The sequence below is a fragment of the Mesoplodon densirostris genome, chromosome 5, assembly GCF_025265405.1.
Source record: "Mesoplodon densirostris isolate mMesDen1 chromosome 5, mMesDen1 primary haplotype, whole genome shotgun sequence".
In the NCBI taxonomy this organism is placed as follows: domain Eukaryota; kingdom Metazoa; phylum Chordata; class Mammalia; order Artiodactyla; family Ziphiidae; genus Mesoplodon; species Mesoplodon densirostris.
This window is the reverse complement of record NC_082665.1, coordinates 4,470,941-4,485,138: the sequence shown is the minus strand read 5'-3', so window position 1 is coordinate 4,485,138 and position 14,198 is coordinate 4,470,941. Positions and strand designations below refer to the sequence as shown.

The window sequence follows — 14,198 nt, the reverse complement described above, 5'->3', positions numbered from 1 at the left end:
TTTGGCCCCTCTGAGCCTCTTTCTTCAGCTGGAAGTTGGAGCTCTGTGCCCTCTGTGCAGCCCTAGCCCGCTTCACTTTTCCTGGAATCCACCAAAATGACTGCCCGGCCCCTTCTCAACTCATCCAGCAAGGGGTTCTTCCCTGTGATACATATTTCAAACTGACTTCATTCTTATAAAATGCACAAATCTATGAAGGCCAGCATTAGAGACTTTGCAGATCGGCACTGACAGTTTCAATGGGGAACCTATGATGGGTGAAGAGACCGCAGGAGCTTCCTCCCGGTTGTCTGCCCCGAGGGCGGCGGCACACGCCTGCTTGCGAGGTCCTGAGCAGGCAGCTCTCATTCCGTATTCATCCAGGGACACCCAGTTTTCTCACTTCCTATCTTCCTTGACCTCTGCAGCACCCCCGCTCACCTTCCTTACCTGTTCTCTCAGCTTCCCGTAACACCCTCCTCCCAGGACTTCTCATCCCTGTGTTCCTCCTCATGGGGGTCTCCTTTGCTGGTCCCTTTCTCAGGGTGGGCTACGCCCCTCTCTTCTCCCTGTACCCTCTCCTAAGCGATCCCATCCATGGGCACACCATCACTTCCCACCCATTGGTCACTGACTTTCAAATGCATCTGTCTAGCCCAGGCTGACTCCCTGTGACCTACACAAATCCCGCTTGGATGCCTTAATCCCACCCCATGTGCCACAGCGCTCAGACCCCTGATAAATGACCTCTGATAAATGCACGATGGTGCCCCTTGGTCCTTCCCAGCCTCGTCTCCTGCCCCTTCCTGTCCTCAGCCCAGCCTCCACGGCCATCACGTTGTCTAGTGGGACAGGTTCCATGCTCTGCATGCTCTCCCCACCACACCTCCCTGACGCCCACCTGCCTCTCAGCTCATGTGCTTCTTCCTCAGGGACCTTGACAGATACCCCTTCCTCCCAGTCAACACTCTTCCAGCTCCACCCCACATCCCGTCACATGTCCTCCTAGCTCCGCCCTGTCACATGCCCTCCTAGCTCCTCCCCATCACGTGTCCTCCTAGCTCCGCCCTATCACATGCCCTCCTAGCCCCTCCCCGTCACATGCCCTCCTAGCTCCTCCCCATCACATGCCCTCCTAGCCCCTCCCCATCACATGCCCTCCTAGCTCCTCCCCATCACATGTCCTCCTAGCTCCGCCCTGTCACATGCCCTCCTAGCTCCGCCCCATCACATGCTCCTCTAGTTCTGACCTGAGCGGTGCAGTGTGCTGGGTATGTTAAAAGAGACACATCCAACATAGTCCTTCCCTCGGGGAGCTGGCAGGAACAGCGCAGGCCTGCTCTGGAAACTTCACTGGGCCTGCTGAGAAGGCACAGAAGTAATCTGTAATCCACTTGCAGATTCAGCAGTTAGTGGATAAGCATGGTTGGCGTTGCCCTTCTGGTCCCCGGATGAGAGGCACAGGTGAACAAACATTCTGCATTCTCGGCCATTCATTTGTTTACCCACGAACATTCCCTGAGTCTTTCCTGGGGGCCAGGTGTTAAGGCTGTGAGGAGGAGTTGGGGGGGCAGACAGCACGCCTGTGTCGTTAGAAGAATCAGATTCTAGTGCAAGAAACAGAACTTAACCAATCACACCAATGAATTTAAAATTAAAACTGCTACAAGGAGGAGAGATATATGGTGGAGTACCAGCACTGTGGGGGGCAGTCAAGGAGGGCTTCCTGAACAAGGTGGCATTGGAGGTGAGATCTGGGGGAGGAGAAAGATGTTCCAGAAGAGCAGGGAACCCCCGCAGGGCTCTGCACCAGTAGGAGGCTTACTGGGCTCAGGGAATTTATAGGGAAGTTGATGCCCAAAAGGGCCTTGAGCACCACATTTAAGATCTGGTCTGTCTTCTAAAGGGTATTGCCTACTACAGTGTAACCTTGGGCGAGTTATTTCATTTCTCTGAGCGTTGGTCTCCTCATCCGTAAAGTGGAGGGGATGATGTCACTGCCCTGATGAGGGTGTTTGAGGATTAAAGTTCTTAGTGCTGCGAAGTGCTCCTAGGACTGCCTGATACCAGTGAGTCTTCCACGTGCCTCGGTAATTTTGTTTGTTTGTTTGTTTGTTTGTTTTGCTGTACGCGGGCCTCTCAAAGTTGTGGCCTCTCCCGTTGTGGAGCACAGGCTCCGGACGCGCAGGCTCAGCGGCCATGGCTCATGGGCCCAGCCGCTCCGCGGCACGTGGGATCCTCCCGGACCGGGGCACGAACCCGTGTCCCCTGCATCGGCAGGTGGACTCTCAACCACTGCGCCACCAGGGAAGCCCTGCCTCGGTAATTTTAATAATTGTGATTTTGTCATCGCCATCACTCTTTCAGAGGACTGATGTCTTGCTTTGCGTCTAAATTAAGCAGTGTTTAGCGCCATGGGCCTCTGGCAAGGTAATGAGGAGAGCTGAGAGCTGCTTCCTGTGTTGTGCCAGACTTGTCATTGTTTGTTATGTGATCTTGTTTTGTCTAGATTCCAGAATTCTCTGATGGTTTCTGGATGGGGTCCCAGCTGGCATGCTGGACAAATTCTGAAACACCTTGGTCTTATTTCCCTAAAATCTCCATCTACCTGAGAGACGAGAACTCCAGCAGATCATTCCGCATAACTATCCTGCCTCAGGTATGAACTTGGACTGTGTTTCCTCTTTGTAACATGGAACGTGCAAAACTAAAGCCCTTCATGCATCATGAGTGCATTTCAATATCACACCTGTATTAGGTAGCAATTGCCACGATAATGCTGCGTAACAAACAACCACAAAATCCAGCGGCTTTAATCAGTGAGCTTATATTTCTGCTCGTGAGTCTGGGCAGGTCTGCTGGTCTCGGCTGGCTTGCTCACATGGTCTCTGGTCAGCTGGTGGTTGGCCAGGGATAGGTTGGCCTTGGCTTAGGATGATCTCCGACGGCCACACTTGCATATCTGGTGGCTCGATTGGTGGAGGGATGGGGCCCTTGTCTCTCACCACCCAGCAGCTGCCTCAGACAGTGGCAGCAGGATTCTGTGAGAGAGAAAAGAAACCTGCAGGTGCTCCTGAAGTCGAGGCCCTGGGACTGGCCACCACCTCTTGCATATGTTTCCCAAACCAGGCCAGGGGCAGCCCAGATAACCGGGGTGGGGACGTAGACACCACCTCCCAATGGGAAGAGCTGCAAGGTCACATCACAAGGGTGTGGCTACAAGGAAAGTTAAGAATTGAGGCAATTTTTGCAGAATCTACCACAACATCAATATATGTTTACTTCTGATTCATTTATGAATACAGACTAACACTGGATGCTCAGAGATGGAAACATCCGTTTTTCCATATTCAGTAAATCGTTGATTCCTCCTCCATCCTAAGCACCTTGTTACATAGACCAAGTTCCATCTTCCCCCGTCATGTGTCTCACCTCTTCCTCCCCCTCTCCATCCCCAGAGCCCTCACTCACATCCCCTCTCACTACCACCTCAGGACCCTCCAGCATGCCCTCCACACACCCCCACCCTCTCCTCCTTCTAAAACTATCGCCAGATTCATCTTGCTAAGCCACAGCTCTCCACCCCACTACTGCAGTCCTGGAGGGCTCATTTGCCAGTGTGGCTCTCCATGGCCTCACGGGACCCGTGCTGACTCCCCAGCGTATTTCCTGCTGCGCCCTTGACCCTCCACTCTTGGTGGCTCTCCTGCAGCCCTGGGTGCCCGCTGCCGTCTCCTCGCCTTTGCTTCCACCACCCCCCCTGCCTGAAATGCCCCCTCCTCCCCACTCCATCTGTGTATCCACATTCTTCCCATCCTTTAAGACCCAGTGCAAACAACCCCTCTTTGTTGAACCTCTGCTGAGCAGAATGACCCATTTGTGAGCTTGCCCTTCAAACTCATAATGCATGTTTTCTAGTCTACTCCTCTGGCCCGGGATCATATCTTCAGGGTAGAGTTTATGCCTTTGGCTTTTTCGTTTGACTTGTTTTTTCTCTCATCACACACACACACACTTATATTTCTTCCCCCATTCAATTCTTAATTCCTTGAAGATGAGAACCATGAGATTTAAAGATCATCCTTCCTTCCCTAGCACTGCCATGTGGTAGACGGTGGTGCATAACAACAACTGTTTGTTGAATAGACAGATCAATGTGTCTTTGTTGCAGTTTTTGCTGAATTTGGGATAAAGGCGTGGGACTGGGGGACAGGGAAAGAGGAATAATTTCCGAAGAAAAAAGTAAATGATAATTTGGCTTTTCCCCATTCTCAACTTTATATGGGGGGGAAGTGCATTCCAGAAATGGAGAGTTGTAGGGGAAAGGATTGAAAGCTTTATGAGAAATACAGCTCAACAGAAGACACATACGCTGAGAGCCGGAAGCTTGGGTTATATTCTCAGCACTGCCCTTGACTCACACTATAACTCTGAACAAATCACTTAGCCCTTTCTGTGTCAGTCTCTTTAATTATAGAAGAGAAATAATAATACTTGCCAAAGATGTTTTCAGAAGAGTGCAATATCCTTGGATGAACAGCACTGCATAGAGTGAGGTTAGAATGATATGTTTTCAGCATCTTTAAAATAATGTGCTCTTGATGATTAAATTTTGGTCAGCCCAACAGCAAAATGTGGACGTTATTTCATCACTGCGATTTGTAACAAAAGTTGAAACCCAGCTTGAGGACAGAGGTGAATGTGAACTGGAGAATAAATGGCATGTGGGTTGAGTCGACAGTCAGGGACTCATAAGAAGTAGGAGGAAAGCAGGCATGCAGGGGGATATCTATAATTATGTCCAGGGCAGGCAGAGCTGAAGGTCTGCTGGGGACCGTCAGCCACTTTTAGGGCTGAGCACTGGGTGAGCGTGAAGATATAATGAGGGGTGTTTGGGAGTGTTGCATTTAATTTGCATAACTCTGGATAAGAATTCAGTTTTATTCTCACTTCTAAGACTGTAGATATCTTTTGTCTAATTTTGACATGTCCACATTTTCACTTTTTAAAAATCTGCTTTCCCATGTTTTCCTGATTTCTTATTCACCGTCCCAATCCCGTTTGCTTTCCATTGCCTTGTTGAGAAAGGATGGCAGTTATGAACCATTACCCGATGAGAACCTCACAAGCCCACCCCTGGGAACAGCGCTGGGGGTCCCCTCCTAACACCCCAGCTTTTCCCAACTGAAGCCCTTCCTAACATTCAGGGCAATCATCAAGGCTCCTTGTCACCAAAGTTTTAGAATGAGGCCCCTACCCAGGACCGTTCAGGCATCAGCAGCAGTAGATGGGCGATTGATTGCTAGTGCAGAAGAGTCATGCCAAAAAAACAGTGTGTCCATCCCCAGACTACTTTCCAGAAACACATGGGCTGAATCCTATTTGGCCTGTCTAAAAAAGCAGCCCCCAAGCCCAGCCCACAGGCAAATTCTGATTTTTTTTCATATAATCCTAAAAACGTAAATAGTTTCAGTCTAAATACCACCGGTTTGTCTATTTGTGCTATTTTAGTTAGAAGGCAGGCATTTTATTCTGAGACCCAGCAATACTGGAGCTTTCCCAACATGTTACAGAATTTACAGTCTTGAATTTTTATTGGAAGTCAGCTGGCACGCACACAGGACAGAGGGAAAGATACAAATTCAGTTTGCATCATGTTTGTATCCGTGTCATCATTTGCATTTTATTTGGTGATTTTGGGGGGTTTTATTATGGAATTAATTCATTCAAAGGTAGGAATGTGTGTGTGTGTGTGTGTGTGTGTGTGTGTTCTAGGACCTGCTTACAGAGCCCTAAATGGAAGTGTTTCGGTGGTAGCCAAGTGTATCCGCCACCTTTTCTTAATTTACGTTGACCCTCAGGAGAAGTTGTCTATTTCAGCACACTGCTCAAGCTCATTCATTTAATACCCATTTGCTGAGGCCCTACTATGTGCCCGGCATATACTAGATGCCTAGGTGCCAAGACTATAGTTAAGAATAGGATGGGGGGCTTCCCTGGTGGCGCAGTGGTTGAGAATCTGCCTGCTAACTCGGGGACACGGGTTCGAGCGCTGGTCTGGGAGGATCCCACATGCCGGGGAGCAACTAGGCCCGTGAGCCACAACTACTGAGCCTGCGCGTCTGGAGCCTGTGCTCCGCAACAAGAGAGGCCGCGATAGTGAGAGGCCCACGCACCGCGATGAAGAGTGGCCCCTGCTTGCCACAACTAGAGAAAGCCCCCGCACAGGAGCGAAGACCCAACACAGCCAAAAATAAATAAAAAAATGAAATTAACAAACTCCTACCCCCAACATCTTCTTTAAAAAAAAAAAAAAAAAGAATAGGATGATTCCTTGCCTTGAGGAAGGGTTTACAGACAGACATCCATCAGTGCAGGGTTCTAACTGCTGGACTCACCACCTGGACATGGCAGCTGCTTTGATGTCCAGCAGGGTTATGACTCTGGGAACAGTCCTGGCGTGTCCTTGCTCACCTTCATGCCTTGAGACCCCTTTCCCTCCGGTCTTCCCTGCACGTGGCAAGTGCACTGATGTTCTTCTTCCTCACGTGTCAGTTTGATCATGTACGTTTTGATCATGCAGGGAGCGTGTGCTGTTACTCATCTTTGTATCGCTGGTACTAAAGACAGCATCTAGGCCTTACTAAGGGCTCCGTAAGTGCTGAGCACGTAGACGACAGATGGATGGACGGACAAATAGACATCTCCTGGATGGGTGTACCTGTGTACAGTCAGAGGTGGTGTGCATGTTCCTGTCACTTCAGTAGTGTTTATCACCAGGCACATGGTCCCAGCTCCTGGATGTCAGGGCTGGTGGCATCCTCTCCATTCTCCGTAGCTCTCAGGGCACCTTGGAGAGTCTGAGCACACGGCAGCCTCAACAGTTTTGTGACATGTTGCCTGATTTGTGTTTTTTCTTGTTTGCTCCTTCCTCTTCAACAGCTTTACATTCAGCCCATGATGGGGGCTGGCTTGAATTATGAATGTTATCGATTCGGCATTTCACCTTCCGCAAACGCGCTGGTGATTGGTGCTACCGTGATGGAGGGCTTCTATGTGGTCTTTGACAGAGCTCGGAAGAGGGTGGGCTTTGCAGCCAGCCCCTGTGCAGGTAAGCAATGCTTGAATTGGACAGGGGGCCCTCACAAGAGCACCTGATGTCAGATAACTGACTTGGAATCAGTTCTTGATGATGAATCAGTTGCCATTGAATTCTTTCATTCATGCCTGTCTCAGAGATCAAAGTCGTATCCTCAAAGGGTACTGGGGGATTGCGGAGAGGAATAAGTGAGAATAACCCATGTCAGACTTTTAGTCCAGTGCTTGACACGTGGCAAATGTGCAATAAATGTTAGTCATTGCAGTTATCTCTCATATTAAACTTAAAACGGCATCTCATACCAGGAATAAAAATACTCTGTGGGGCCTTGGGGATGAATTACAGTTTTTGGACAGTAAAAACAAAATGAATAAAAAAGAAAATGCATAGATAAGCTGTGTGTATTTTCTTCCTCAAAGATATCCTCGTTATGAAATCAGAGGTAAATGCCTGTCATTGCTATTTCTAGAAATCCTAAAATCGTGAGTGCATTTTTCTCATAGTATTTTTTTGAAGAGATGCTATGAGGGTGACACAGCAGCATTATTCAGTGAAGTCTAGCTTGAGGATTGGGTGGATCTTCAGAGAAACCAGGAGAGCACAGTAAAGTTGATAGGATGGTTAAACCCCTTCCACTTGGAAATGTCACAGAGTTAGCAGCTTGCTTGAAATGAAGTGTTCCCACAGCACACGATTTAGAGGGAGAATCAGGTACTTCTGACTGATAGCCCGAGCTAGCGAGGAGAAGGCAAATCACAGAAGTGGCAGGAGATGGGGTCGCTGGAGGGATGGAGAAAGCGCGTGCACCAGGGCGGAGGCCGAGAGAGATGCCGCGCTCAGGATAGCGTTTCAGAGGACTGAAAATGTCCCAGTACGTTGGCTTTGGGGTCAGGAACAGAAGGGAATCCCCAAGTTGTACTGGTAACATGCTAAGGGGGAGAACAAGAAATGTGAGGTAGAAAAAGAACTGACAACAAAAAGATATAACAGAAGAAAATCAAGGGTTGTAGTGAAATACAAGACTGCCATGTAGTGAAGGAAAGGAAATATTAACTTGATGAAGAAAAAAGCCTTAGACATTAGATGTAGTTGTATGACAGGCAGGGATGCTGGCTGACCATGCTGGTAGCCTGTACTTGGACCAGACCTTCACTCTGACCTAAAACCAGCTGGGGGGTTTGGAGGTAAACAGAGGAGGTGAGGGTACACAGGCAAAATGCCCAATGATCAGAGCTGATTTATTCAGGAGGTGAGGTTTCAGTTCTTATTTCTTACTACCTAAATCGTGGTCTTAAAATAGAGGCCCAGGGGCCTCCCTGGTGGCGCAAGTGGTTGAGAGTCCGCCTGCCGATGCAGGGGATACGGGTTCGTGCCCCGGTCTGGGAGGATCCCATATGCCGCGGAGCGGCTGGGCCCGTGAGCCATGGCCGCTGAGCCTGCGCGTCCGGAGCCTGCGCGTCCGGAGCCTGTGCTCCGCAACGGGGGAGGCCACAACAGTGAGAGGCCCGCATACCGCAAAAAAAAAAAAAAAAAAAAATAGAGGCCCAGTAAATAAAGCAAGTAAGTGATGCTTCATATTCTTGTTTCAACATGCTGTCTATTCCCACGAAGTAAAATAATTTGGAGAACAGAAAAAGAGAAATATTCAATGGAAAAATTACGTATTAGGCCAATTCATATTCTATATAAATAAAATCATCTAACCCCAGGTACATATTTGATATCTGGCAATATATCTTCTTAAATATCAGTGCAGATTTCTTTGTGTTAGTGAACAGGCTTGGAATCCTTGAGACTTGACGTTTTCTTTTTATCTTAGTCATGAGTGAATGTTTACCTTTTAGCTGTGTATGAACTCTTTCAACCTGTTAGATTAGCACTGAAAGAGAGCTTGCTCTGTGGCGTTACCTGGGACTGTACCACCTGGAACACCACTGTATCTCCCAGCTGTGACTCTTTCGCTTCTTCTAACCCAGAGGATCTAAGAACTACAGCAATTTCCCCACAGTTTCCGTTCTCTTGTTAAATACCATTAAAGTAGAGGCTACGATGGCAACAGCTGTTATATCATCCACTTCACTTAATACCTCAGAGAGCATAATCACCGTATGTTTCCCTAGTGAATTACTGTTGGAAATAGTTTAATATTAAGTGTCTCTAAGCAGACCGTCTCTTGCACTTCATCATGAATTCTTTGTTAGGTGCTCTTATACAATTTTTTGTGGCTATTTTTTTTAAATGTACTTAAGGTCTTGGTACTTAAACATTAGATTTTACCAGCAGTGGGAATATACTCTGATATGTCTCCTCTTTAGTGCAAATTGTTTAGCCATTAAAATAATTACTTCCCTCAGGGCAGCAATTAGGAGCTAGACAGTGGTCTAAATAAAGCACCATAGTAAGTGGAAGAGATATCCTGCCTTTCTTTTTCTTTTTAAAAGTGTTTATTTTTAAGTTATAGCATGTTTTAAATAAGAAAACGTTTTCAATTGCAAGAAATCATGTATTGTGTACACACTTGGGAACACCCAGACTTAACAAATGCTAACATTTTGTTATGTTTTCTTCAAAAATTTTTCATAGAAATAAACATACATATAGCCCCATGCCACTGCCTTCCCCAGAATTACTCTTTATCCTGAAATCTGTGTATATTCTTCTCCTAATTACCACACACTTACAATTTCACTTCGTAGTTATAACTACCTTGGATTAGTTATCCATTGCTGTATAACAATTACCCCCAGTTTAGCAGTATTCCATGGCCTTGTGCAGGTGCCTAGGGTCAGGAATTGAGAGGGGGCGTAGCTGGTGGTTCTGGCCCATGGTCTCTTGTGAGACTGCAACCACCTGAAGGCTGGAGGGTCCACTTCCAAGTTCACTCACATGGTTGTTGGCAGGAGTCCTCTTTCCTCACCATCTGGACCTCATCCCCGGCCTGCCTGAATGTCCTCAAGGTAGGACATTGATCACCCCAGAGCAAGTGATCCCAGAGAGAGAGAGAGAGAGAGAGAGCACGCAACAGAGTCCCCAAGACAGAAGCCACAGCCCTTTTTTTTTTTTTTTTTTCCCCATGGTACGCGGGCCCCTCACTGCTGTGGCCTCTCCCGTTGCAGAGCACAGGCTCCGGACGCGCAGGCTCCGCGGCATGTGGGATCTTCCCGGACCGGGGCACGAACCTGTGTCCCCTGCATCGGCAGGTGGACTCTCAACCACTGCGCCACCAGGGAAACCCCCCAGCCCTTTTATAACCTAGTCTTAGAAGTGCCGTGCTATCACTTCTGCCTACTCTTCTGGTCACACAGAGCAACCCTGGTTCTATACTACTTGGGAGGGGACTACACGGAGTAGATATCAGGCAGCAGGGGTCACTGGGGGTCATCTTAGAACCTGCCTACTGTATACTTATAAATGAGTACCTATACCAAAACGTAGGTTCATTTGTTTTGGTGTTTTGGCATTTTTAAATTTATATGAATGCCTTAGTGCTGTGCCTATTTCTTGTCAACTTGCTCTGATTGCTCAACTTTACATTTGGTAGAATTTCCATGTTGAAATGAGTACTAGGTCATCCATTTTGACTGCTGTGTAGTATTCCATTGTGAGAATATACCCAGCTTACTTACCCACTCTGGCCTTGAGTAACATTTGGGTTGTTTCTGATATTTCAACTGTGTTGAACATCTTTGTGCACGTGAGTGAGATCTTCTGGAAATGGAATTTCTAGGTGATTTGTTATGCCAGCCTTCAGTGTTACTGCCTGCTGACTAATTTGTCTTCCAAGTAGCTGGACCACCAAAGTTATACAAGAATTTTCATTCCCTCAAAGTATTCTCATATTTGTTTTGTTTTGTTTTCTTTTTTGCCAATATATGTGTGAAATAGTGCTACATTTTAATTAATTGCTCCTGAGATGACATAACTTTTCATATGTCTATGGGATGGTTAAGCTTTTTCTCTGATAGTGAATTTTTCTATTAACAGCTTGTGCACATTTTTCTAATTATTTTTTATTGACATACATAAGTTCTTTATATATTTTAGATACTAATTTTCTGAGTTATATGCATGACACATATTTTCTCCTAATCTCTCTGGCTTTTCTTGGGTTTTGTGTCTTTTATTTACATCTTTAATTTAATGAAGTAAAATTTACTAATCCCTTTTTATAGCTTCTATTCTGTACTTTAAGAAATTCTTCCTTTCTCTAAAAAAATAGAGATTATTTTTCTTCTAAAGGTACTTTATAATTTTGTTTCATTTTCTTCTAAAATGTGAAGTAGGAATCTAATTTTTATGAGGCCACTGAATTTTCTCAGCATCATTTATTGAATATATGTTTTCCCACTGATTTTTTCAATATTTTATTGTAAAAAATTTAATATACAAAAAAGACTAAAAATAATAAAATAATGTCGTGCATACTGACCATCTAGACTTAATTTTAACATTTTGCCATGTATCAGTATGTGTATATGTATATATATATTTTTTGCTGAACCATTTGCAAATAAGTTTCAGATATCATGACATTTCACCCCTAAATATGTCATTGTTCATCTCTTAAAAATAAGTACATTCGGGCTTCCCTGGTGGCGCGGTGGTTGGGAGTCCGCCTGCTGATGCAGGGGACACGGGTTCGTGCCCCGGTCCGGGAGGATCCCACATGCTGCGGAGAGGCTGGGCCTGTGAGCCATGGCCGCTGAGCCTGCGCATCCGGAGCCTGTGCTCCGTGATGGGAGAGGCCACAACAGTGAGAGACCCGCTTAAAAAAAAAGAAAAAAAAAAAGTACATTCTCCTACCTAACCATAATATCAATATGACACCTAAAAAGGTAACAATATTTACCTAATATCATATAATATCTAAGCCATATTCAAATTTCCCCAGTTGTCCCAAAAATGTTTTCCTTAGCTTTTATTTTTTTTGAAGGCCAGTTGTATTATAGAATGTATCATACTCAGATTCATCTGAGTATTTCCTGATGGTATCATTTAACATTTTTGTTTAATATCATATTCATATTTCCTGGAAACTTAGGACTAGAGGCTTGATTAGATTCAGGTTAAATATTTTTTGCAAGGTACCTACTGAATTTTAATAATTTCTTTGTCGTGTATATATATCTGGGTCTATTTCTGAGCATTCTATTCTGTCCCAACAGGGATAGTTGTGTATCTCTGTGCTATAACATATGGTTTTCACTTCTGTAGTTTATAATAAGATTCAATATCTGGTAGGTGTTTGACTCTTCTTATTCTTCTTTAAAATTGTCCTGGCTACTTTTATCCTGTTATTCAGCTTGTCAAGATCCCTGAAGAATCATATTGAGATTTTGATCAGAACTACATTGAATTTATAGATTAACTTGAGAAGGCATCAAATTTCTACTGTATGAGTCTTTCCCCCATGAATGTACTAAATCTCATTTGTTTAGGTCATCTTTGATGTCCTACAGCAAGGTCCTGTGGTTTTCTCTAAAAAGGTCTTACATGTATACTTATTACTAGATACCTCTTAGCACTTACTGTTATTATAGATGAGGTTATTTAAAATTGTATTTTTGCATGGATTATTTGGTATACAGGCTTTCCATTTTATTGTCTAGTAATCTGTCCAGCTGCCTTGCTGAATTCTCCGTTTTTTAAACAGTTGTTAGAATCACTTGGATTCTCTTTGGAAAGGTAGATGATCTGCAAATAATATGCTTTTTAGCATTTCTAATCTTTTATCTTTTAGTTATTTTTCTTTTTCTGATGCTTTTAGAGACACTATTGAATAGAAAATAGTGATGGACATTTCTCCTTACTTTAATGGGGGTGATTAAAATACTTCACCATTGAGCATAATGGATGGGTTAGGTTTGTGAAGTCCCTTCCAATCCTCAATTAAGGGATTCCTACTTGCTGACATTGTTTAGTATGAATTTTAAAAAGCTGCTCAACAGTTTCTACCAATGTTAAAAATACTCCTACTCAATGACCCAGCAAATTTCACTCTTAGCTATATGCAAAGGAGAAGTGAATGTGTATGTCCACTGAAAGACTTGACCAGAAACAGCTTTATTCATAAAACTAACCAAAGTGCTGCATTTATGATAATTACATAAAACTATCATTTTCGTCAAACTAAAAACAGTCCAAAGTCCTTCAAAGGAGAATGGATAAATAAATGGTCATCTTTCACTGGGACACTACACAGCAATTTTCTTTCTGCTGCAGAATGTACTTTAGGATTTCTCTTATAAAAGTCCGTGAAAGGTAACTTTTATTTTGCCACACCTCTTGAATCATAATTTAGCTGTGTGTGGAATTTAGGTCAACCGTTTTCCCTTAGTGTTCTGGAGATGCTATTTTATTACTCTCCTGCCATCATAATTGCTGGTGAAAAGACTCCAGGGGGTTTCAGTTGTTATACCTTTAAGGGTAATCTATTCCTTCTCTCTGGGTGCTGTTGAGACTTCTTTTATTTTAAATTTTTAGCGTTCTGAACTTTCACCATGATACATCTAGATATAGATTATTTTTTCATCTTGCTCAAAACGCATTGTGCTCTCTTATTCTGATAACTCATGTTCTTTGTCATCAACCCTAGGAAATTCTCAGCTGTATCTCCACACCCATTCTTCTACTCTTGTCTAATCTCCTATGAAATAAATTTTGGGAGTTCTCGTTATTTCCTCCATAACCCTTGACCTTTCATTCATATTTTCTTTGCTGCGTTTTGTGTAGGTTCCTCAGGCACATCTTATATTGGTCTAGTTCTCTCTTCAGCTGTGTTCAATCTATTTAACCTATTCTGTGAGTTTTAAATTATATTGACTGTATTTTTCATTTTCAGAAATTCTATTTTGTACTTTCTCAAATGTACTAGTTTACTTTTCTGTAGTGGCCTGTAATAATTTAGTTGTGGCTTGCATTTCCTTTATCTCCTTTATCATTTTTTATTTAATTTTAAAAAATGGCTGGGTAATATTCAAAGGGTACAATGATTTATACAGCACCCCACTCTCAGATTCAGTTACATGAGTACATAAAATCTTCCCTCGTTATTACTTTTTTGAGCTTCATGATCTACTATTGTATGGGTGTTTCCTAATTTGTTTAATTAATCTTTATT

At 44.4% G+C, this 14,198-nt stretch overlaps 1 protein-coding gene across 1 annotated transcript in view; it reads left to right on the top strand.

Annotated features, from left to right (window-relative positions):
• The window catches only part of BACE2 (beta-secretase 2), an 87,505-nt gene that overhangs the window by 60,984 nt on the left and 12,323 nt on the right, over positions 1–14,198 (top strand). Inside the window, exons 7-8 of the mRNA XM_060099723.1 lie at positions 2,489–2,638; positions 6,922–7,090. Of these exons, the coding sequence (XP_059955706.1) occupies positions 2,489–2,638; positions 6,922–7,090 (319 nt within the window). The remainder of the gene's footprint in view (positions 1–2,488; positions 2,639–6,921; positions 7,091–14,198) is intronic.